Genomic DNA, 25427 nt, shown 5'->3' on the forward strand with positions numbered 1-25427 from the left:
CCTAGGAGGCTGCCATGCGCGGGGTGGAGCTCGGCTGCACTGACTCGAAGGTCGCGGGCGCGATCCCGGCAGCGGCCGTCGCATTTTGATGCAAGAGGAATGCTGGAGGCTCAAGTACGAGATGGTCCCAATTTCCGGAGACCTCCCTTATATATACAGCACGTGTCTCATAATTATACTGTCGTTTTGGCACGTGAAAACCCAACAGCACTGTTCGTTTAGTAGTCAAATATAGAAAACGACAAGGTTAACAGCCCAATATAGCGGCACCGAAACTTATCCGAAAGATAGACGGTATTCAATGTACGCTACGACGAATTCATTCACTATCAGCATCATCCTTCATGCGGCGCTCAGAGGTAGCGCTCCTAACGACGCGGGGCAACCAACCATCTGAACCAGGCCACCGCTAAGCGTTGCCATGGTTACCGCCAACGTAACCAACAAAGCGTCGCTCCTGGATACACACTCTGGGAGTCGAAATTCCTGCTACGGGACGTTGAAGGGAAAGCGGGCCAGCCGGCCGCTTCGAGCATCGACCGTCGTCGCTTGTCGTTCGTATACCGGGTGCACGAGAGCTGCCACCATGAGTGAGCAATTGAAGTTCATCGTTCAGGAACTGAACAAGGAGCCCTTCAACAAGAAGCTCAACCTCATCAGCTTCGACGCGTTTCGGCCAGACCAGCTACTGCAGGCGTTGAACGACGTCTTCGCCGTGTTGGATCCGAAAGTTTGTACACAGCGTGGCTCGAGGAGTTTGCTAAACATTCTTGCTGCATGCGACTACGCGGGGTCAAAGGAGTACTCACACAAACATTTGAAAGCGAGATAACTTGTGGGATATATTTGTAAGGACACACTCTCATAATCTACGAGATATAAACGAATAGTATAGCCGATAACATACTTAAAACCAATTTTAAACTGCGTGTCGCACAACTGCAAGCGAAACGCACCTCTGGTTTGAGTGTTAACCGATCGCCCCCTACGTCACGAGTTGTGTTCGCTGTCAAGATCCTCACGAGAACTCTCTCCTATAGCAGCAAGGTGTGGGAGCGGGCCATGGTTGGTATTCCATACTTTGCACAGCTGAAGCGCAAAAAAAGGCAGACAGAGGGGACAAGGAGGACAAGCTCTCAGTTCCAACTAAAAGTTTATAGCAAAGAACCAAGAATATATGCCTGTCACATGACATCACAATCATATCAATCAATGTACTAGTGAAGACAAAATAAAACCAAGCAGCACAAAATTTCACGTATAAATATCACACACCGATGAATTCCTGCAGAAATCTGCTGGTGGACCTACTCAAGGAAAGAGAAGGTCCTAGCATACTTGCATGGTAGTATAGGGGCTGACGTGCTTATACATAGACTGTGCATTTTTTTGGGTGGTCACGCATATTTACAACATCTCAGCGGGCATTATAGCAGCAATTATCCTTGAAGAGAGTTGTCAACGCTGCAGGTGCTCGTGTGCACGTGGTTTTGTGTGGCCAGCCTTGTTTACAGAAAAACTACTCTCGGCACCGTCTTGCTCAGTGCGCTCTCCGAAACCAAAACTGCGACTGGGCGCTATAAAACAGTCTCCGAAAAATTTACCATCGCGCTCTCGAGCTAACGAGCTTTCTATTCGTGCTATGTGGGTCGTTAGCTACTTGTTGCAACAGAAAAAAACAAGGGGCAAAGTTTTTGTGCATGCAATGTGCTCCTGTAAGGTCTGCTTAATTTTCAGTTTATGTTAAAAGTATTGTAACTACTTCACTAGCAGCATGAGCATGATAATTACATAGTTCAACTCATAAAAGTACATCTATTTTTATGAAGACACCACTCCCACATATCAACCGCGGTACAATATGGAATACCTACCACGTAAAGTGATATATAAGAAAATGTCCTTTTTCTGCAACCAATTAACCTTTTTTTTTAATGTTACATAACGTTTTTGGTCTACGTAGAAACAAACCACATTTAATCTGAGTCACTTTTAGTTGTTTCCAATTTTGGAGCCAAGTTCACTTTAGTGGCAATAAAAAAGAAAAATAGAGCAGCAGTGCATAAAACGCGAGTAATTCTGCAACATCGGCAGGGTAACAAACAATAATTAGTGTAGATTTCGTGGATGTACCATGGCGATCAACTTGTATCACAAAAATACTCATTAAAAGTGGTGAACGCGATAGATGAATGTCCAGGAAATACCCAATAAATAATTTACTAAGACGTATGTGCATACACCCCTTTCACGCGTGACACATACCAAGTTATGATATAGCGCTTCCGGTGTCGTGATTCAGCTCTCTCGAGACGGTCAGGTGAACAGGTGTGCTTTATCATAAATAATCATGACTCATTTGTTCATACAAGCTACTTCTGTCTTACCCAAATGAACGTAACGAAAAAAAAAAGGAACGTCTTTATTGCATGAGTGAATTTCGAATGTTGTAAGGGTCATCCCAATGCATATAATTGCGCTCTTCAATTTTTTTATTAATCGTAATTGCCAAGATTTAACGTCTCAAAGCCACGATATAATTATGAAAGACACTATGGTGGAGGGCTCCAGGAATTTCGATCACCTGAGGTTCTTTAACGTGCACCTGATTATGAGTCATGAGCCGCCATCGAAAATGAGACCGCCCCGGCCAGGATTCGATTCCGCGACCTTCGGCCCAGCAGTCGAGTACCATAATTAGTAGGTCATCGTGACGTATAATCTTTCTTTAGAACACGGTGTCGGGCTAGTTGGTTCGACTCTCCAAACGATAATAACGCAAAGCGAGGCGAAGCAAACGAGATGTACAGGAAAGAGCGTCCCTTGCAAGTTACGTTCGCTCTTGCACATCCTGTTTTCTTCACCTTGCCTTGCGTTATTAGCTTTTGCGAAAAAATTTTATTCCAGTATATGCGCGCATCATTGACTTCTAGTTGGATGGTTTGCAGATGAAATCAGACGTGCGCAACGAGGACCGCGAGCAATTGGCCGTAAGAAGCCTGGCCTTCCTGCGGATAGTGAAGTACAGACCTCCACCTGACATCGCTGGCCGGTACGTACGTGGTAGTCCGGAACGATGCGAGCTGTGGAATAACGCCAATGGCGTCAAAAATGTATGAAAGTGCATGCCAAGTCTTACCCCCGCATTCACAAACGCTCCTCGACTCGACTTTCACCCTTAACTTGACAGAGCTGCGCACTGCGCCGCTGCTCGGATAAAAATTACGCTACACTACTCAAGAATATCAGCAAATCATACTGATATGCAGCGTTTTTTTTGGTTTTTTTTTGCCTGGAGATGGCGCTTTCATCGGCTTTCTCAAGTGAAGATGGAGCGTTGAGTGAAGGGGCGTTCTAGAATAGGGGGGTGAGGCACGTATGAAAGTGCATGCCAAGTCTTACGCACGTAGCCATAAATATATTTCAGAAACGAGGGGAGAGAGGGTGCCTGGACACTTTTTTTTTTGCACAAGTCAATATGTTGGGCGAATTGGTTTGTAGCTATGCGTTCCGTGTGTCTTGTTGTGTTCCTTCTTCTCTGTCGTATCACCTCACGCTGTAAATATGGAATGTCGTATGGAATCGTCTGTGCGTTTTTATGTTTTTGTATGTGTTAGAATACATATACACACAGAAATGTAAGAATCTCGGGAGGCGGGAGGGACGGGAAGGTTTACCTTAACCAAACAACTCCACTCTACGCTACAGGTAGGTGTATATATAACCTAACCAAAGAGCGCGGTCCACGGAGAGATCGAGTGCTTCGGAGCACGAGTTCAATGTGTGAACAGATTAGGCGACAGTAAAATTGATTGATGATTGATATGTGGGGCTTAACGTCCCAAAACCACTATATGATTATGAGAGACGCCGTAGTTGACGGCTCCGGAAATTTAGACCACCTGGTGTTCTTTAACGTGCACCCAAATCTGAATACATGGGCCTACAACATTTCCGCCTCCATTGGAAATGCAGCCGCCGAAGCCGGGATTCGAACCCGCGACCTGCGGGTCAGCAGCCGAGTACCTCAGCCACTAGACCACCGCGGCGGGGCGACAGTAAAACTACTTGTTGGGCGAGTAGGTCATGTGCATGACGCGCAACGATTAAACAGGGATAAATTACGAAGGGTCAGATCAGGTGTTCGATCTCTCTCTCTCTCTCCCTCTCTCTCTCTTTGATCCTAAGCCTGTTCTTACTGATGAGAAAAGTACGTAAAAAAAGCAAAAAAAAGAGAGAATACATACCAGCTAAATTCTAATACGCTACGCATTCGCGAAAATGAAAACGTATTTAGTGTAAACATGCAACGGCGTTCGTATAGCGATGGCAAACATACGCCATTACATACGCAGCCGACCAAAAAAAGGCAGCTTTTATAGAACACTCATCGGCATGCCTTGCGGGCCAAAGAAACAGATATACGCGTTGTATCATGCATAATAAGCTTGCTAGATTCAGAATCACAAATTGTGGCATGGCGTCATGGCGACACAATATTTCGCGCTCTGTGACGTCATCACGTGACTACGATATTTTGCATCATCGCTCGTTTCCGACGCTGAGAGATGGTCCCATTTCTTCCCGTTTGATGAAAAATCTGAAGCTGTCGCCTTAAAAAACTGGGTAACATGAGCAGCCGGTGACGCGCGCAACTCGGACACTTGTTCCGCAGTGGTTCGTTCCGCCAGGGCCTGGTGTCCGGTGCCAAGGAGGCAGTGCTCCCTCTGCTCGAGTGGTTGTTGCGCGGACTGCCCGAGCTACGGAAGAGAGCCTACCTGGGACGATTCCTGGTCAGGGTCGAGCTGCCGCTCGAACTGGGCGGGGACGTGGACCTGCAGGCACTCTACGCGCAGGTATACGCCACCAAAGCGTAGCGAGTCGGCTAAGCGTCCGAGTCTACCATTACGCTTTAAATCTACGGGTCTTTTTACAACGAAGCTGTCGATCCTAAAATTCTGGCTCACACCTATACTGAGGGATGATTGGAAAAGATTTGTATAGCTAGGCTAAAGTATTTAAAATATATAAGAAAGAACATTTTGTGCTTTTGTTTAAAAAGAAGATTTCGGGCCAGAACTTATTTTTAAAATAAAAAAAAGATGGTCGAACTGATTTTTATAGCGAATAAGAGTTAATCTAAAATATAAAAGAAAATAAACTTGGTTTGGTTAAATGCGATGTTTTGGATCCACAGTTATTGTGTATATCTCAATGACTCTGCTATGCAATCTTGAATGCCCTCGCACTTTCACCTCGCTGCGCTTGAGGGTGAGTGCACCACGAGAGAGTAAATTTGAAGGTTTTAAATATAATCCGATGGTGCGTAACGGTATGTCTATAGAACGCTTTCTTAATGCGGAAAACCTTCGACAAGAGGTCCGAAGGTGTTGTATTGTTCCATCTTCCCTACGATAAGAACCAATCGGGGAGTGCGCCACACCAAAATCGAGATTGTCACGCGGGCACTTTTAATCACGATCAGGCACGATGCGGATCGTATTTCTTGATCGCAATCGAAAATCATCACTGCCACCCTCTACAAACTAATCCGCATCGAGTTTGGCGCAGACTTCAGTCATATCGCGATCTGGGAGCCAGATTACTATGCGCTAATCAGATCAGATACGATCGCGATTAAAAGTGTCCGTGTAGCAGCGCGTCATCTAGAACGAGTCTAATCCGGCTATAGTTGGCCCTGATCGCGATTATAACTGCCCGCGTGACACTGTGTCTACCCTGTGCCATTGTCATCGTATAATAATAATAATAATAATAATAATAATAATAATAATAATAATAATAATAATAATAATAATAATAATAATAATAATAATAATAATAATAATAATAATAATAATAATAATAATAATAATAATAATAATAATAATAATAATAATAATAATAATGATAATAATAATAATAATAATAATAATAATAATAATAATAATAATAATAACAATAATAATAATAATAATTATTATTATTATTATTATTATTATTATTATTATTATTATTATTATTATTATTATTATTATTATTATTATTATTATTATTATTAGTCGTAGTAGTAGCAGTAGTAGGAGAAGGTGTGATGCGGCTAGAAGGGGGAGTGTATAAATAAATAAATTAAACAAAATGATGTTGACGACTTTTTGTATCAAACGTCATCATCACCATGCCTGCAGCTTCACTGTCTGATGATCATTCAGCTAGTTTCACCATGAAACTAGCTGAATTTATTTTTATTAACAATAAAGATTTGTTTTTATAATTGTGATATAACAGTCGAGCACATGTCTTTGCGCATGAACCCTAAGTTGAAACTGAAACATTTTGAAGCCCCTGCAGCTGCAACGAATTTATCAATTAAAAAAAATTCGTTATGTTACTATTTCATTCGCTTAAAAGCAGTTGTTCATGTGGAAAAGTCGTTGGACGGGACCATTATTGGAATGAATGGATGGATGCGAAACTTTATTGCTAGTCCTGAGGATTTGTGGAATACCAATTTTTTTAGAGATAAAAAAATAAGTAACTTGAGAAACCAATCATCGAAATTCAAGGCCCCGATTTGAACAATATCGAAACTTCAGCTTGCCGGGAGCGCAGGAGATGCGCAGCCGCTGCGTTACGTCCGGCCGGAAGTTCCCGTGATGAGCTCTAACAAAATCACGGTTTCGCTTAAGGGCGTAGCAATGAATGCAATAACAATTTATGACGTCATATACGACATAAATCAAGCTACATAAGCAAACTATTTCGAATCCGATATAACGTAACACAGAAAACGCTGAATTCGGCCGTTCCAGAGAACGAAGCGGTTTTTGTGCCGTCAGTTCTCTAAACACGAATTTAGTAAGCGTTCACAAAACAACAATTTCAAACGCTCTCCTCTGATGCCTGTCGATAAGAGGGCTGCTAAGAGGTTCGCCGGCAACCACGACATCCGAGCGACACAGCCTTCGATCTAAGCCACCCCGGCGTCCTTTCATGCTCTTTACGAAAGATGGGCTGGGTGGTGTTCCCTTTCCACTTCATCAGTAATCAACAACAGGCCTCGCACTGAGGGTGATGGTATAGTATGCACCATCCCGATGACGGAGACGTCTGGCTCGTCTAGTCTCCGCTTCAGCCGCGTTAGTCGCCAGCGCTCACGAGCTTTTGCTCTCGGGCAGAACACACGATGAGGAAAGTGATGTTAGAAATTCGGACTCAATGAGAAGCATGACGATGACGGTGAGGACAACGGCAACGACCCCTTGTGAGTGTCAATATAGCACAATAAAAAGGCACTTCGCATCCGAACCTGGTCAGGAAAAACAGCAAGTCGCGTGAAGTTCACAAGTGGAACGCTTATTCCTTGAATGTGATGTGTTGCGTTTCGATGTTTCTTCCTTAAACTCTAAAACACACGAAACACTTTTTAGCCTGTCTGCGAGAAGAAGCGCCGTGGCGGCTGGCCCCGAGTTTTACTTTCCGAAAGGAAAGGCACGTAGGAATGGCAGTTTTCCTGCGTATACCACGCTGAAAAGAAAGAAATAAGAGAGGAAAACCATGAAACATCACACGCGAATATACGCACCTCTCCATCCCGGAAAATCGAGATTCAACACGGTTGATATGCCCAAAACTCGATCCCCTGGTCAGAAAATCAAATTTTGGTTTATCATTTTCGCGCGAATTGATCTAAGGGCACTTTTCGACTATAGAGTCACGAGCAGTAAAAAGAAGAAAAAAAAAGTGGATCCCCGCAGTACGAAGCGGCCATGGAGCAGTTCAAGGAGGCGCACAAGATGGGCGAAGCACTCAAGGCCAGCGGTCTGAACACTCAAGAACTGCGCAAGGACATCTCCCAGATGGAGCAGGAGCGTGAGCAGCTGACCAAAAAGATTGCGAAGCTTCGACGAAAGGTAAGCACTTCACCCTAAACCGCTTTGCATCCTTAAGGAGGTTTCAAGAAAGCAACACACGCTTTTGCCTAACCAAAATTTGTAAATTGAGGGTTAAGAATGTTTTCCTTCCCGAAATGGCCTTTTGGTTTGCGTAAAGACGTAATGCTTTACCTAAAGAAAACCTCAGGAGGTACGGATGTTACTGGTTATTGAAGCATCTGTAGCCCATACGACAGCATGCCAGACTGGGTCCTAAGCGCAGTGTTTTGAATCGTGAAGCAAATACACCAACTCAATCACCTTCTCATAACGTTTGTTAAGAGTCCAATGTAAATGAAATAAAGGCGAAGAACTGGGGCAGGGGGGTTCTTTTGACTACTTCTGACGCGCTATTAGCTCCACTAACAAGGAATATACACTTAGGTTGTATCTAAATGGTTGAAAAAATGTGAAAACTTCACTGAATTGTGTATTGCTATTGCAAGGATTTCTTATTCACTTGGCCTATACATTAGTGATCCTGTCCAGTGCAATAGTGGCTTGCTGTCACGACATACTCTGCTGTTTGACGACATACAGCTTGCGCCCGGCCCACCGAAGTGAGTGCACGATGGCATCAAAGAGGGGACACTTGAAAAATTGGCAACTTCTAGCTCTGTTTGTAAATGTTTCTTGCCACGCACTAGAGTTAAATTCGGCTGCATTGTTCACGGCAGTTCTTAATGCACTTGAAATGTGTTTTTTTTTTCACCAAGCCCGAAGCATATGTCCCCCTCAAAGCACACGTATAGCCCATTCACTAATTAAGGACGATGCATGCAGCATTCGCACAAAGTAACGCGAGTTTTTGCACATGCGCTTCATGGCATGTTGCGAAATAATGACGACGTTGAGAAAATTTTCTTTGACACTATATATCTTGTCGAAAAAGCTAGACTGGAAGCTGCGAGGACGCAGTATGCCGACCCATATATGCGGTTATCTCGACAGGGGTAGAAAAGTGTCGATCAACGAAAGTGAGTAAAATGAAGAGAAAACAAAAAACGAGACTAATGGCGTCAAACGCATGCGCCGATACACCGCAGGTCGAAACTCAGCGCAACAAGGATACCCTGCTCCAGTTGGCCAAGAACCTCCGCGAGGAACAGGACAGAGCTGAGACGCTAGCCCAGCAAAGGAACAGCCTGAGGGACACGGTGAGATTTGAAGCCTTCCACGCATGAACTTGCATCACGCGAACTTGCGAAAGATTCGCAGAGCACAAGTTCAGTAAGCTGCAGAGCTTCAGTAAAACTTGTAGAATCTACAGACGTGGCGGTTGGGTTGAAGGCGCCGTAATTAGGCTGAATGCGATAGCACGCGGGCTCCCTGGAAGTAAGTAGTATGTGAGTGACAATACTTGAGGTCGGTACGAACACTGTGCTTGATTTACGAAGTACCGCTACGACACGACCACGACACCACGATATGATTACGAAGCACGCCGTAATGCCAAAATACGAGACCTAATTATTAGGTCTCCCTGGGTGCACCCGAATCTTTAGGGACACGGTCGTTCTCGCATTTAGCCTCTGGAGTAACTGCATATTCTACCTTGTCCAGAAGCCATACTGTAACAAATCTATTGGCCTCTATAATAAATACGGCCCCTAGGCCTGAAGCTAACCTGCCCCCTCGTGAGTTGCAGCGAAACAACATGGCCGCTAAGCCACCGCAGCGCGTATTCTTCAAAATTACTCTCTGCATCACTACTAACGAAGAAATATATGCACGGCCTGTTCGTAGCGATAATAAGGGTGCACTTCGTTTCCGAATTCGAACCCCGTCACTAATAGTGGCAACGCATATGCCTTCGCAGTTTACTAAATATATTGCACATTTTGGCCCTTTATAAACTGTGCAAGAAAGAACAGTTGCGATTTGTACGACTAAATATTGCTCAACTGCCGAAGCGTAGATTCCTATCATTGTAGAGTCTCGGTTTTGATGTGACAAATTTACGAAGAGACAAATAGCGTAAATTCATATGAATGTAGAGTCTCGGTTTTGAGGTGACAAATTTATGAAAAGGCAAATAGATTGCATGAGAGTTTGTTAAATTTGTATTTTGTTAAATTTGTAGTTTGTTAAAATGGTATTTGATATTATATGTATTTTTGAGGTCACTACTAAACTGCTCCACCCAGACTAAGTATTTTGTGAGCGAAGTTCAAGTAGTAAACGTACGTATAGCGTGTTGATGATGAAAAAATAAGACAGGGCGTCCATGTATTGTCCCTACTTCTATAATCTTGATCGCAGCTTATCTACACTGGACGCAGCTGGACATGCCACTCCGAATTCTTATATTTGTTGCAAACCAATAAGCATATGCACCAAGCAATCAAAGCGAGCAAGTGCAAGAGTATTTAGGCACATGCATGAACTCAGACCAGAGCGCATCATTCATAATTGGGCCTTGCCATCTAGCTGCACGATTTACAAACTATTGATAGCTGAAATGGTCTCTCCCACGTTGGTGCACATTTTATAAGGAGTAGGGGCGGGGGGGGGACAGGTCGAGAAAATCATTGTCGAATAATGCGCGCACATTTGGCACTCACACCGATGCATCTTTCTATTAAACTGCAGTTGAACCACTGCGAGCAAAAGATCCACAGGCTAACGCAGCAGCTAAGAGACCTGCAACATTCGAGAACCGGTGCAACACCAGAAGGTATGCTTCTCCACCTTTGTTGTTGTTGTTGTTTCCCTGTGCAAATGGCTCGTACCCAAAGAAGGGGATTGGCCGATTATAAGTTGAATTTGCCCTAAACTTTCAGCAATGCGTCATTTCTACAATTTTTTTGTAACTTACTTTTGATTTGAAATACCTTTAAGCTTGTAAAATCGTGATTATTCTTTGCCATGATTGTACTTGCATTTTAAAGGTTGATGTTGAATTCACGAGAATCTGTCTTACACAGAACAACTATAACGCGCCTCTATTGTGGTAAAATTGTGTAAGTGGAGAAATAAAAGTTGCCAGCATGCGCAAGTACATGACGCATAATAAAATTAATATTATGACAGTACTTCAGAAGCAGTGAGGGTAAAAATAGTAAAACAATAAGCGCGGATATTTTGGGGCTTGGTATTTAGGGAACACTAACGAAATTCGGTGCAAGTCCGAAAACCTCGTAAGTTTTCGAGGCATGTTTCAATGTGTTTGAAGGACTTATGAAAAAGCTGGAGGAAGAGGTCCGAGCCAATGGCTACCTGGTGCGAGACAAGCTGCCCAAGGAAATCACTGTTTGTCAGAACGCCATTAAGGACCTGCAGAAGGTGTCCGCTGAACCAGCGATGGGACAAAACGAAATCAACAGACTAAAGGCAAAGGTATGTGACCACGCATCGATGGCACGTATAGGACGATCTCCATGTGCAAGCAATATTTTTATTTGACTGATTCGTGGGTTTTAACGTCCCAAAACCACCATATGATTATAAGACGCCGTAGTGCAGGGTTCCAGGAATTTCGACCACCTGGGGTTCTTTAAGGTGCAACCTAATCTGAGCACACGGGCCTGCAGCATTTTCGCCTCGATCGAAATTGCGCCGCCGCAGCCGGGATTAGATCCGCGACCTGCGGGTCAGAAGCCGAGTACCTTAGCCACTAGACCACCGCGGCGGGGCCATTTGAAATGTGTCCAAACTGAATCGGATATAACCTTTTGCACGTAAAGGTCGTTGGATATAAATTAATTGGCTCTGACAGCGCAAGAACATTGAGGGGATGATGAATTTATTTCTGTCGACACAGATGTGTTGGCGATATCGTGTAACATGAGATCTGACAACAGTCGCGATTATTGCATCCTTTAATCTAGTCCGAAGCAAGAGTGCCCTATATATCGTGCAACGAGTATGTTAACCCGCACTGAATATCAGTTGTATAATCGTTTGCCGTTATTTTGACACAGGTACAGACCGAAAACCAGGAGATCAACGCTCTTTATGAGCAGAAGATGCGAAGTCAAGAACAAGCTGATGACAAGCTGACGCTGTTTAGGCAACAGGTATGTGTGTACATAGATACGTTATTTGGCGTGAATTCCGCCATTTTGCTTCAAGCACAGTTGAATTATTACGGAATGGCGGTGGCAGTATTCATGTATCACGAAAATCGAGAAAGAATCGCTCGTTGCAAGTGCAGAAAATTAAAGCATATTCGAAGCACTTTTCGAAAATAAGGAAGTAATAACTTTCTGTGAACAGTGCAGCTCATCTAGTCCACAGACGCAGACCCTTCATTCCCTTGCGCATTCACCAAATACAACTCAAGCGTGAAAGCAATCTCCTTTTTCCTTCTCAGTAGACGTATATAAGTACCAGTATATTTCTAGTATAAGGGAGCATGGAACGCAAGCATTGCCTTCACGTGCCCCACTGCCAAGCACCGTCTTCATTTTCTTATCTTGAGATCGCGCGCTCTCCGGTTTTGTTCACCCCCCAAAAGAGGGCGCTACAACGGCATCGTGTGGCGTTACGTCACGCAGGAATTTGTGATCTCATGATGACGCCACAAATTCTGCTATCTGTGCCGTCATGATGACGTCATTTGATGCCATTATCACATGATAATATTTTGCATCACTCTTTCCAAACGCCGTGGGACGGTCGCCGCCGACAATCAAATTTCCAGTTAGATCAGGCGCCTAAGGCTTTCGCCTAAATACACGCACATGTCGTCGTAATGTTCCTCTGCGTCCATAGGCTTAGTGTTTCACTGAAATTTTAGATGACCATCTGCCAGGGCTGCATGATTCAGCCAACGAAGACGTGGTTGGCAACGTGAACATGACGGCCTTGTGCCTGGGTATGGTGGCTAGAGTCTAGCCACCATAACCTGGGTGCTTGATAATGTCCTCGTTCACTCCGCAGGCGGCAGTAATCGCACGCAAGAAGGAAGCGGCCGCCGAGACGCTCAACGAGCTGCGCCTACAGGTCTCCCAGCTCGAGGCTCAGCTGCAAGAGAAACAGTCTCTGGTCGCCGGCGGCGAGCAGGTTCTCAAAGGAGACGAGGTATGCACTGACGCCAGCCGCGAAGCTCTCGGTGCCCATGCATGAACATGCACATCTGCTCACCACGCTGCAGTTTAAGAAGTATGTGAACGCTCTGCGCGGCAAGAGCAGCCAGTACAAGCAACAACGCCAGGAGCTGGCCGAGCTGAGGGCCGAGACCGGTGTGCTGGCCAGGACACAGGAGATACTCACGCACAAGGAGCGCGACCTCAGGCAGAGTTTGGTGAGTGCGCGAAGCTTGCGCGACACCATGACGTCACTTGAGTGCATCTCATTTGACAGCATGCAAGGTTTATGACGTGACCGGCTTAGTTAAGGAAACTTACTCCCAGTACCAAGGCTTCATTCCAGATTGGCCCTGGAAGCACTGCCGTAAAGACATATCACTCGTCTCGCATGAGTTCGCGCCCAAGTTCGAGTTCCGTAACCGACTGAAAACACGCCAGATTTTTTTTGCTGTTGTATTGTTTTACTGGGCAAAATTATTCCATTGCCAGCTTTGATATCATTCCATCATCTGACTGAAAAGGCGTCTAATAGAAGCTTTATTAATACAACGTTGATATATATATATATATATATATATATATATATATATATCATCATCATCATCATCATCATCAGCCTAACTACGTCCACTGCAGGACAAAGGCCTCTCCCATGTTCCGCCAGTGAACTCGGTCCTGTGCTTGCTGCTGCCAATTTATACCCGCAAACTTCTTAATCTCATCTGCCCACCTAACCTTCTGTCTCCCCCTAACCCGCTTCCCTTCTCTGGGAATCTAGTCAGTTACCCTTAATGACCAGCGGTTATCCTGTCTACGCGCTACATGCCCTGCCCATGTCCATTTCTTCATCTTGATTTCAGCTATGATATCCTTAACCCCCGTTTGTTCCCTAATCCACTCTGCTCTCTTCTTGTCTCTTAAGGTTACACCTACCATTTTTCTTTCCATTGCTCGCTGCGTCGTCCTCAATTTAAGCTGAACCCTCTTTGTAAGTCTCCAGGTTTCTGCTCCGTAGCTAAGTACCGGCAAGATACAGCTGTTATATACCTTTCTCTTGAGGGATAGTGGCAATCTACCTGTCATAATTTGAGAGTGCTTGCCGAATGTGCTCCACCCCATTCTTATTCTTCTAGTTACTTCAATCTCGTGGTTCGGCTCTGCGGTTATTACCTGCCCTAAGTAGACATAGTCTTTTACAACTTCAAGTGCACTATTACCTATCTCGAAGCGCTGCTCCTTGCCGAGGTTGTTGTACATTACTTTCGTTTTCTGCAGATTAATTTTAAGGCCCACCTTTCTGCTCTCCTTGTCTAACTCCGTAATCATGAGTTGCAATTCGTCCCCTGAGTTACTCAGCAATGTAATGTCATCGGCGAAGCGCAGGTTACTAAGGTATTCTCCATTGACTCTTATCCCTAACTGCTCCCATTCTAGGCTTCTGAAAACCTCGTGTAAGCACGCGGTAAATAGCATTGGGGAAATTGTGTCCCCCTGCCGTACACCCTTCTTGATTGGTATTCTGTTGCTTTCTTTATGAAGCACTATGGTAGCAGTTGATCCCCTGTAGATTTCTTCCAGAATGTTTGTATACACTTCATCTACGCCCTGATTCCGCAGTGTTTGCATGACGGCTGATATTTCTACTGAATCAAACGCCTTCTCGTAATCTATGAAGGCTATGTATAGTGGTTGGTTATACTCTGAGCATTTCTCTATTACCTGATTGATAGTATGAATGTGGTCAATTGTTGAGTAGCCTGTTCGAAATCCTGCTTGTTCCTTTGGTTGATTGAATTCTAATGTTTTCTTTACTCTGTTAGCAATTACCTTTGTAAATAGCTTGTATACTACAGAGAGCAAGCTGATCGGCCTGTAATTTTTCAAGTCCTTGTCATCTCCTTTCTTATGTATTAAGATGATGTTAGCGTTCTTCCAAGACTCTGGTACTCTTCCCGTCAGGAGACACCTCGTAAACAGGGTGGCTAGTTTTTCTAACACAATCTGTCCTCCATCTTTCAGCAAATCTGATGTTACCTGATCCTCACCAGCAGCTTTGCCCCTTTGCATGCTCTCCAAAGCTTTTCTGACTTCTTCTATCATTACTGGTGGGGTGTAATCTGGGTTACTGCTAGTTCTTATAGTATTAAGGTCGTGGTTGTCTCGGCTACTGTACAGATCTCTGTAAAACTCCTCCGCTATTTTAACTATCCTATCCATATTGGTAGTTATTTTGCCTTCTTTGTCCCTTAGTGCATACATCCGACTTTTGCCTATCCCAAGTTTCCTCTTCAATGCTTTGACACTTCCTCCGTTTTTCAGAGCGTGTTCAATTCTCTCCATGTTATACCTTCTTACATCGCATACCTTACGTCTATTAATCAACTTCGAAAGCTCTGCCAGTTCTATTTTGTCTGTTGTACTTGACGCTTTCATGATTTGACGCTTCTTAATTAGGTTTTTCGTTTCTTGGGAAAGCTTGCCAGTGTCCTGTCTAACTACCCGGCCTCCAACTTCCACTGCACACTCCGTAATGATACTCGTCAGATTATCATTCATTGTATCTACGCTAAGGTTGGTTTCCTCACTAAGAGCCGAATACCTGTTCTGCAGCGACACTCTGAATTCCTGTACTTTCCCTCTCAGTGCTAGCTGATTGATTGGCTTCTTGCGTATCAGTTTCTGTCGTTCCTTCTTCAAGTCTAGGCGAATTCGAGACCGTACCAATCTATGGTCACTGCATCGTACCTTGCCAATCACTTCCCCTTCCTTAACGATTCCAGGGTGTGCACTCATTATAAAGTCTATTTCGTTCTTATTTTCGCCATTAGGGCTCCTCCATGTCCACTTGCGGTTTTCTCGTTTTTGGTAGAAGGTATTCAAAATCCGTAAATTATTGCGTTCTGCGAATTCTACTAGTAGCTCTCCTCTGGCGTTTCTAGTACCGATCCCATAATCTCCTACTGCCTGGTCTCCAGCCTGCTTCTTCCCTACCTTTGCATTAAAGTCGCCCATCACCATAGTATACTGTGTTTTTACCTTACTCATTGCCGATTCCACGTCTTCATAGAAGCTTTCAACTGAAGCGTCATCATGGCTGGATGTAGGCGCGTAAGCCTGTACTACCTTCATTTTGTATCTTTTATTCAGTTTAATTACAATACCTGCCACCCTTTCATTAATGCTATAGTATTCCTCTATGTTGCCAGCTATGTTTCTGTGAATTAGGAACCCCACTCCCAGTTCTCTTCTGTCTGCCAAGCCCCTGTAGCAAAGGACGTGCCCATTCTGTAGCACCGTATAGGCCTCATCTGTCCTCCTAACCTCACTGAGCCCTATTATATCCCATTTAACACCCTCTAGCTCCTCGAATAGTACAGCTAGACTTCCCTCACTAGATAAGGTTCTAGCGTTAAACGTTGCCAAGTTCAGGTTCCAATGGCGGCCTGTCCGGATCCAGAGATTCTTAGCACCCTCTGCTGCGTTGCAGATCTGACCGCCGCCGTGGTCAGTTGCTTCGCAGCTGCTGGGGACTGAGGGCCGTGAGTTATTTGACGTAAGCATGTGGGAGGTAGTGGCCAGATACTGCACCAGGGTGGCCAATCCTTCTTTGGTGAGGGAGTGCGTTCTCGGCGGTGTTTGCCGGTGAGGCCGCACCCCAGGCCTCCTAATGCAGTTCCATCAACACGCGGATTTTTTTTTTAATCCGGTTGGGAACTGCGCGGTACCGGGATTTGAACCATGGACCTCTTGCATGCGAGGCGGATGCTCTAACCACTACGCCATCGCTGCTCCCATTTCATAGGTAACTGTATCAAAACCAGGGGCAAAACTTCCACAGGAACCAAGGGAAAGTCTCAGTTCATGTAGTGTTAGTGGTTTATTGTATCCGTGAGATATAGGCTTGTTACGGCATAGACGTACACTTTCAGCTATACTTTTGTGGCGCAAGAACCGAGCGGTATAATTTTCTGAGCTTGATATTTTCTCGAAGTGTTCGCCAAGAGCGTTTGCCTGTTTTTCTATTGTATCACCGCAGTCATTCACCAAAGAGAAGAGATTTGGGCCTTGTCCTTTAAAATTATGCACCCTATTATACACCTTGCTGGCGTCTGTGTAAGAATATATTGAAAATATGTAGTTTGTCCAGCTTTCCCGATTGGCTATAGGGCGAATACGCCTGCCATTCGCTTTGCACCTTTTAGAGTTTATCAAGTTTTCTGCTGTTGGGTAGCGGTTGGAATAGTCCTCCATGCTTTGATTTGTCGTTTTTTAGCAATTTCACACTCACAATTCCACCATGCCTTTGTGTTAACCTTATCATTGCTGGACTGCGGTATGCACTTTTTTTGCTCAAGTAAGAACATATTTGAAGATATAGTGGGCCATCTCTTCTACTTCCATACAGTCTACCTCTTCGAGGCGTAGTGTATATAGCTCTCTAAATTTTACCCAGTTTGCAACATGAAAGTTCCACTTTTTAGGATAAGATGGTCGGTCATCCCGTTGTCTTGTTATTAAAAGAGTTGGAAAATGGTCACTTTCATATGAATTATGAATAACTTTCCAATCTAAGTAAGGTAGGAGTGACGGTGACCCAATTCCTCATACTTTGGAAAAATTTGAGCAAAATTTCATGCAGATGAAAGTGTGAACGGGCCTTCTTCCATAGGACAAGCTGCGTTGTGCCGTTCGCAGGCAGCGATGAATCATGTGTTCACATCATCCGTGGTGACTGGGGAAACAAGTCATATAACACCAAATAACGGCGTATTTTATATAATGTAGTCCATCTGAAGCAACCTTAAAACTCGTATCATCGCGAAATTCGCATCAACCATAATCATATCACCAAGATTCTACTGTATTCAAATTTCCACCGCCGTCATATGCTCCATGAAAATTGCTCTGTTGCAATGCTGCCTTGGAAATATATGAAAGGTCCTCTTACCCTCATCAATAAATTGTTAAAAGTTTGCACTTCAAGAGTCATTGTGCCCTTTATTTCGTCCCATCCTATGCTCAACATCACTCATCTTAATGAAAAAAACAATCCCATGTGGAAACTCTTTAGTGGGTGCCCTAACAAAAATGCATGCGTGCTCTTTCTATAGAATTGTGTGCACATATCATGGCTCGAAAATGAATTGTGCTAGTTCTTTGGTGACACAAAACTCAAGGCGATACCTGTAGAGGGAAAAAGCATGTCAATGGGAGGCACATTATGGCACACTACAGCAAAAAAATAGCAACATAAAGCCCAACACGCCACTTTTTAACTGAGGCACAATCTTTTCACAGAGCTCCTACAATGGAGTGAGCGAACACACCTCTTCCACAAGGTGCTCTGGTGGTAGCTGCTGAATGGCAGCCCAATAGAGACTGCTCGCGTTGCTTATTTGGCTGGGACTCTGTCACGGGCGTGAAAGGCGTAGCTGGCACAACAGTCGGGTGAGGCGTCAAGGGCAGGCGCTCCAAAGCCAGGTTTTCCAGCCGATTGTCCATGGTGACTCCGTTCAGGTGCCCCACCCTGAACCCCGGGGCAACTCCACCAAAATGCCGCTCCCTGTTCGATGTGACCATGCCACACGGATAGTCATTAAAGAGAAATGGAACCAGACCGGTCAAACACACAATCGTCACATAAAAACTACAAATAGAGCTTCCTCCTTGCCTTCATAATCCGTGGCCTTTTCACGATTATACTTAATGATAAAGGGTACAAAAATTCAAACTAACACAGACTGCAACACAATGAAGCAAACCGAGCATGCACACACACGCACAAACACTAGACATTGCAAGCAACTTTACATCAGCTTATATAATGGCTTAAAAACAAAACAAGCACAATGCTTCTTTTTTTGTGCCTTCTTTATCTTACAGCTCGTATGAACTACTTCATGGAAGCATGGCAGTGCCATCTCGAGCTTGATAATTTTTGCTGTTTTCCTCAAATCAGGGGTGCAACAGAGTACGTGGGTTTGAGAGCAGTCCTGGGAGCAGCCAAAGTGCCTTTGCTAGCTGACTTGGAGCATCTAGAAAGACAATTAGGCGCAGGCTTCGAGCAGCCAGAAAGGCCTTTTAAACATATCTGGAGCAGTCAGAGAGAACGTTCCCAGCAGATGTCAACTCGTTTCACATCACATGCCAATATCAGCATTTATTAAACTCTGCATTTTTTTGAACACTAAGCTAAATTGTGCGAATACCTTCTTAGTGCAATAGCAATATGGACACTCAATGGGTTTTTGCTGTCACCATTGCCATCATGTCTCATATAAAGTCCAAATCAATAACATGCCCCTCTTATCGTATGTTCTAACTGTGGGTAAATGCGCGAGCTAAAGTGACGAACGTGGCTGAAGAAGAGACACAATGAGTTGGCCCATCTCTGTCGCTCAGAGGGTGCATGCAACAAGATCGCCCGATACTTGCTGTCAAAGCAGAGAGGTCCAACCATCCTGGACATGTATGAAAAGACATGAGGAGAGATGGGGAGGGGGGAGTCACTCAGGCAGCAACTGTGAACTTCACTTCTAAAGGCATTAGCTCGGCAGCCATCAGTGGGCAGCTCGCATATACTTCGATGCACTGCGGTCTCATCGCGGAAAGACTTCAAAAAGTGTTGCTCTCTTTTGCGGGGCCCTGTACTCTTACAGCAGCGTTGTACTTTTACAGCAGCATGTAGAAATATGGAAGGCAGTATTCAAAAGTTAGCTGCCAGCTTCCCTCTATATAGCTATACAATTTTTGTTGCTATTGCATTCATTTCTTACCATTTTTTCAGTGCAAATGTGACTTCTTTAGCTATGTACAATTACAAATTTTTTTTTTCATCACGAAAGCATTATGCTGGGGTCTTCCGACTTCTTTAGCTATGTACAGTCGCGCTTTCTTTTCATCACGAAAGTGTTTTATGCTGGGGTCCACCAAGACTTTAGGGTCGTATTTTTGTCAAAAATATTGTTACGGAAGAGAGACGCCGTATCGACGAGGCTGTGGATGAAATATATTTCAAACCAGCAGCAGCAGCAGCGGCGTGACCGGTAGACCAGACACCGAGCGGAGACCACTCTTCGTCTTCCTCGTCAGGCACACACACGCGTCGCCCCCTAGAATCTCAATTTGTATGCATGTAGCATAATCCTCGGTGGCAGAAGCGCCGCCTCGGCGCATCTAAATGTCAACGTCACTAGGAGAGTGGTAGGGCTTCAAGCGCGCAACATGTACAATATCGGTAGCCTGTTGGGCACATGAAGGCGATGGGGCGACAGAACCAATTTCATATGTCACAGGAGTAACCACACGAAGGACTTGGTATGGACCTGTGTAGCGAGTAAGCAGTTTTTCTGACAAGCCAACTTGACGGGTCGGAGACCAGAGCAGGACCAAAGAACCGGCCCAAACCACGCATATATATATATATATATATATATATATATATATATATATATATATATATATATATATATATATATATATATATATATATATATATATATATATATATATATATATATATATATATATATAGAGAGAGAGAGAGAGAGAGAGAGAGCACATCATCTAGCCGTATATAGACAATCGTGTTGTATAATGAACTCCGATGACAGTTTCTTGGGCGGCGCAATTCTTCCTGACGGGACACCAAACCTTGAGCTTTGTTCCATGCCACCGAACTAGAAAGGTTCGACATTTCTTGATTCTCCCAATCACACGGCTTTGTAAAACTTCTCACAACGAGCGCAATTGAGCACATGTGTTGACAGTTTTGATCTGTTAAACAAAACTAAGATTTCTTATTTCATGCCACTGAACTGGCAAGACTCGCAGGTACTTGAGTCTCCGTTCAGAGCAATTTTTTTCCAGCTTCTAATAACCACCGCAGTTTTGTGCGTGGTTTGGTTTTGATCCTGAGGGTGACAATGGCTGTTCTTCGCCGAATTCTTTCGCAGCGGGAGAAATGCGACAGAATGTTTAGCTATTTGATCGATCGAGTTCGTGCCAACATTTCTAGACACTAGACAAAGTTTGCGTCTTCGTGTCAAAATTCCACTTTCCCGTGTGAGCACGTGTGTACGTATGTGTGTGCGTGCATGCAGTTTTACACCAGCGTTGTTTAGCCCTACAATAAAGCTACGGTGAGGATATTTATTGGAAGCAAAGCTCCTTAGGTTCACACTTCGTTGTCGCCATCAAAGCTCTGTGCGACGGGCAAGTGCGCCGAGCGGAACAACAGGAGCGCGCTCCTGTTGTTTGCTGCGCCACGCTGCGCCACGCGCGCCGCACACTCACTCGCTCAGACGTTCCCGCCATCGAGCGCAGCAGACGCTCTCCCCATCCGCTCGCCACTCTACCACTTTCATGAAAGCCAGCAGCGAGATCAGGCGCATTCTCGTCAGCATCCCATTAAAGACGGTAGAAATTTCTAGGCGTACTTCCACGCAAAAATTTTGGTTTGTCTCTCTGTACATTTGTCTGTTTGTCTGTCATAACAAAAACCCTAACAGCCCCCAACAACATTCCAAACGGCCAACCCCATCCGCAGCGACCACCAATATTGCTCAAGTTTCAGCGCTCATACTTGTGTGATTGTCAAATTAAAAGCAATTATTGCGCATATCTAAGGCACTATAATAACACGTCAGTATTTTGTATGTGTGTCTTTATACCAGAGAAGGCATACATGAGTAATTCTAAGAACCGTAGCGTTTATCTCGCTGCGCTCACAATGCAACGCTATGCTCAAAAAGGCACGTGTTTCCAACGCTTTGCTAAGACGACATGGTGGTGGCACCTGCCCGTCACTTTGCGTTGTACACCTTATCGCCTCCGAGACGGGCGCGCACGTTCGCCTTTCTTTGTTTTCGAAGATAACTGCCAGATAGCGCTCGTGTCTAACAAGCCTCGATGCGCTCGTTCGCCTTCGCTGCACGGATCGAAGCACTCTAACGCAGTGCCTTCAGAATACACTTCACCCATTTTCTCACGCAGAGCATCAAATAAACTTTTTGTTCACTGTCTCCGGACGCAAGACTACCATCTTTTGGCGACATTCGCAGTGAAACATGCAGATATGTGACCAATATTTTTAAGGAGTTTCGCTCATTGGTGTATTCGTACACGGAACTGCAGTTTTTGATTATTTATGCTTATTTATTTGATTTTTATACGCGAGGACACAAGGACACAGAGAAAAGGGGGAAATTGAGAGCAAGCCGGCAACTGCCACGAACACAAGGAAACAAAGTATGTATGTGTATACTGAAACGTCACTGCTATTATAAACTTCTCTGGCACCTTTCTTTTACATAATATCTGCTTTACCCGTATACTGCACCACACACGCTGACAAGATACGACTACGAAAAGATGCAAAGAGAAAAATCTCAATACTACTATTATTTAGCTTTAGCAAGCGTTGACGTGGGTGAAACTGCTACTCTATGCTACTCTAAGACAGTTCTGTGTCGTATGAAACAACACTTCCGTGAAATGACCCCCAAAAAAACTTGCGCATTACATTGCATACGAAATGTTTAGCTCGCACCTGCTTCTCATTCGTCGTTCATTGGGTGGATTCGTCAGCTGCGTATTGAACATATAGTGTACATGTCAGCAACTTCTTTATAATCCCATGAAGTTGCCCCGCTAACCGCAGCGGGCGTGTTTTCGCAGGAGGCGCTCGAAGAAAAGCACGGCGTTCGCGGCTACCACCGGTTACAGGGAACCCTGGAAAGCTTGTCCGGCAACAAGGCCGCGCTCGACGAGACAAAGATGGCGACGCTGGAAGACATGTCCACCATGGTGACCAGCCTCAACAAGCGAATTGCCGAAAGGAAGGGGCGCCTGGCGCCGGCCATAAAGGACCTCAGGCCACTTAGAAAAACCTACCAGGTAGATTTCCTTTAGCCCAAACCTGCGCGTCCTCCGGAGGCGCTGCCCACACACATTTACAACGAAGGCTTTCTGCGTGCTGACATAATTCCCCTGCCAGAGGTGGCGAACATGTGTGACCTCCCAGAAATGAACTGCGGAGGTCGCGACGTCAGCGAGCTTCATCCTTCGTGTTTATAGTCCCAAGAGGAGGCGCTCCTCGTCTCGGTTGAAAACTTTTATACTAGCAGCGTGTCAGTGTGCCTTTACACTACATGCAAATTGTGCGAAGTTGGAACAGTACTAACCGTAAAGTATTAGACAGTAGGACGCACTTTACACAGATTAACTGAACGCATTCGGGATTTCAGCATCGAAAATACACATGATGCACCTCACACGAAACAAATGATATGTCCATTCTGGACTTCGGGATCACATGCTTGGGGATCGTACAAGTATTCACGTAGTTGGATGTTTAAAGCTGTATCAGCAGTTGCCTACACTGTCCATCTGTCAACATGGCACCCGTGACATACCCTTGTGAGGAGGTCATATCGAAACAAAGGGAAATGAAAACTCTTTGAAGTGAAAGCATAGTTAACTATGATGGCCCATCGCAGCACCATCTGCGTATACTTCAGTTTAACACTACGCGTTCTCGGTTCACATATTTTGCGCAGGACGTGACAATGGAGTACGAGAAAAAGAAAGCAGCCTACGACACATGCGCAGCAGGCTTGGAAAGGACGCTGACAAGTTTAGAGCAGGTATGTTTATTTTTGTATAATTACGTCGAAACAAAATCCACGGAGTTTTCGCTCAACCATGAGTGACGCTGAAAGGGTGTCTATTAGACTCGCTGTGCGCGCTCGCGTTGACAAAGGCCTGAGGAGCTAACAACGGATATTTGCCTGACAGGACGTCTGAAAGCGCACAGAGACGCAAAATCCCGCCACGGGATTAGATAATATTCGGCACTCCAACTAAGCACTCACCACCTGGTGGCCGCGCCTGGAAATGGCATTAACAGGGATGGCCTTCAAGATGGGGGATCTCAGAGGCTATGAACAGAGTCAACTTTGAAAGGGCATATGTTACCACGTTGCACGCGTTGAGACGCGGCCGCATTTAGTTTCTTTATTTTCATCACGCCGCATACGCAACCCCCCCCCCCCCAAAAAAAAAAAAGAGAAAGCGATATCTAAATACCATGGAAGTGTGCCGCAATGCGTGACATCGCGGTGGAAAAATGGCAACGTATCGCTCCATCATTTCCCGAAGGATGCAGACGACGCGCGACGGAGAACGACGCAACTAAGAAGCGCAATGAAAAAAAGGCGACGGCCACTGCGGTAGTTTGTTCTAATCAATTCGCTCACGACTACTTAATTCTTATCGATTAGTATGCGATTATTTAGCGTGTGCGCATTCTTATCACATCAGTATTCGGGCTTCTCTAAGCACGGAATATATCTTCGTTTATATAAGCAAGCACTTTAGAGAATTTGTTGCGTTACGTGTGTGACTATTTTTCGCATATTCTTGTTTTCTGTGCAAGGCGCACTACTACTTTCTCTCACATTAAGCTGCTGTACTTCTCTCCCACCCCCCACCCCGAACATTTCTTTTATTTCGAATATGTTTGTATACACGCCCATAAATGGGCATGCGTAGCGTGCGTGTATGTAAATTCGTGCGTATATATATTGTCACATTCCTTCAAGTTTTGTTATCGCCCGTTACACTGCTAGTAATTCTCAGCGCAAATCCGCGCCTGCAGTGTTGTAGAAGCTTTGAGGACTGCAGTATTTTATTAAGATTACACGCACTACGCGGACATTGCAGATTATTCTGGAAACCTCAGCTGCGGTGGCTGCGTTTTCGATGGAGGCGAAAATGCCGTAGGCCCGTGTGCTCAGATTTGAGTGCGCGCACGTTGAAGAGCACCAGGTGGTCGATATTTCCGGAGCCCTCCACTACGGCGTCTCTCATAATCACATGTTGGTTTTGGGGCATTAAACTCCACATATCAATCAGAAGGTTATTTCGGAAAGTATATGGCTGTTAGTGATAACGCTGGAATATTCGACGGCGCATACATAAATGCCGACGCGCTTTACCACTTGTGAGCTGATCAACGGCCAGCGCTGTTCGCCGCTTCAGTGCCAATGTGTATCGCTATAATCCAACTTTCCGTTCACCGGCTACAAGTTCAGCCAAATAAACAATTTCATCTTCGACTTACGGTCTGCTCCCTTCATCGACGTCATGACCGCGTGACAATATCATGTCCGTGCATTCGTAGTGCGCGTAATGTGCGTGCATATATACAGGAACAGAAACAAATGACATTCAAATCAACTACGACAACGCCTGCAAACACCTCCAGTCCTTGCGCACTTCGACCAGGACGCCCCTACAGTACTTCACACTGACGCCAGCAATGTAGGTCTAGGTGCCGTTCTGGTGCAGTGGCAAGACGACTGTGAAAGAGTAATAGCCCACGCCGGCAGAACTCTCTCTCGCACGGAGGAGTACTCGACTACCGAGAAGGAGTGTCTCACCGTGGTGTGGGCGGTCA

General features: G+C 44.9%; 1 protein-coding gene across 1 annotated transcript in view; it reads left to right on the top strand.

Annotated features, from left to right (window-relative positions):
- The first annotated feature begins 437 nt into the window (after positions 1 to 437).
- Positions 438 to 25427, top strand: part of LOC119185963 (intraflagellar transport protein 81 homolog) — a 31317-nt gene continuing 6327 nt past the window's right edge. The window contains exons 1-12 of the mRNA XM_037434767.2: positions 438 to 730; positions 2949 to 3052; positions 4676 to 4856; positions 7758 to 7913; positions 8981 to 9091; positions 10527 to 10611; positions 11110 to 11273; positions 11858 to 11953; positions 12819 to 12959; positions 13033 to 13182; positions 22646 to 22864; positions 23527 to 23613. Of these exons, the coding sequence (XP_037290664.2) occupies positions 587 to 730; positions 2949 to 3052; positions 4676 to 4856; positions 7758 to 7913; positions 8981 to 9091; positions 10527 to 10611; positions 11110 to 11273; positions 11858 to 11953; positions 12819 to 12959; positions 13033 to 13182; positions 22646 to 22864; positions 23527 to 23613 (1638 nt within the window). The 5' untranslated portion in view covers positions 438 to 586. The remainder of the gene's footprint in view (positions 731 to 2948; positions 3053 to 4675; positions 4857 to 7757; positions 7914 to 8980; positions 9092 to 10526; positions 10612 to 11109; positions 11274 to 11857; positions 11954 to 12818; positions 12960 to 13032; positions 13183 to 22645; positions 22865 to 23526; positions 23614 to 25427) is intronic.

This window comes from Rhipicephalus microplus, chromosome 1, assembly GCF_043290135.1.
Source record: "Rhipicephalus microplus isolate Deutch F79 chromosome 1, USDA_Rmic, whole genome shotgun sequence".
In the NCBI taxonomy this organism is placed as follows: domain Eukaryota; kingdom Metazoa; phylum Arthropoda; class Arachnida; order Ixodida; family Ixodidae; genus Rhipicephalus; species Rhipicephalus microplus.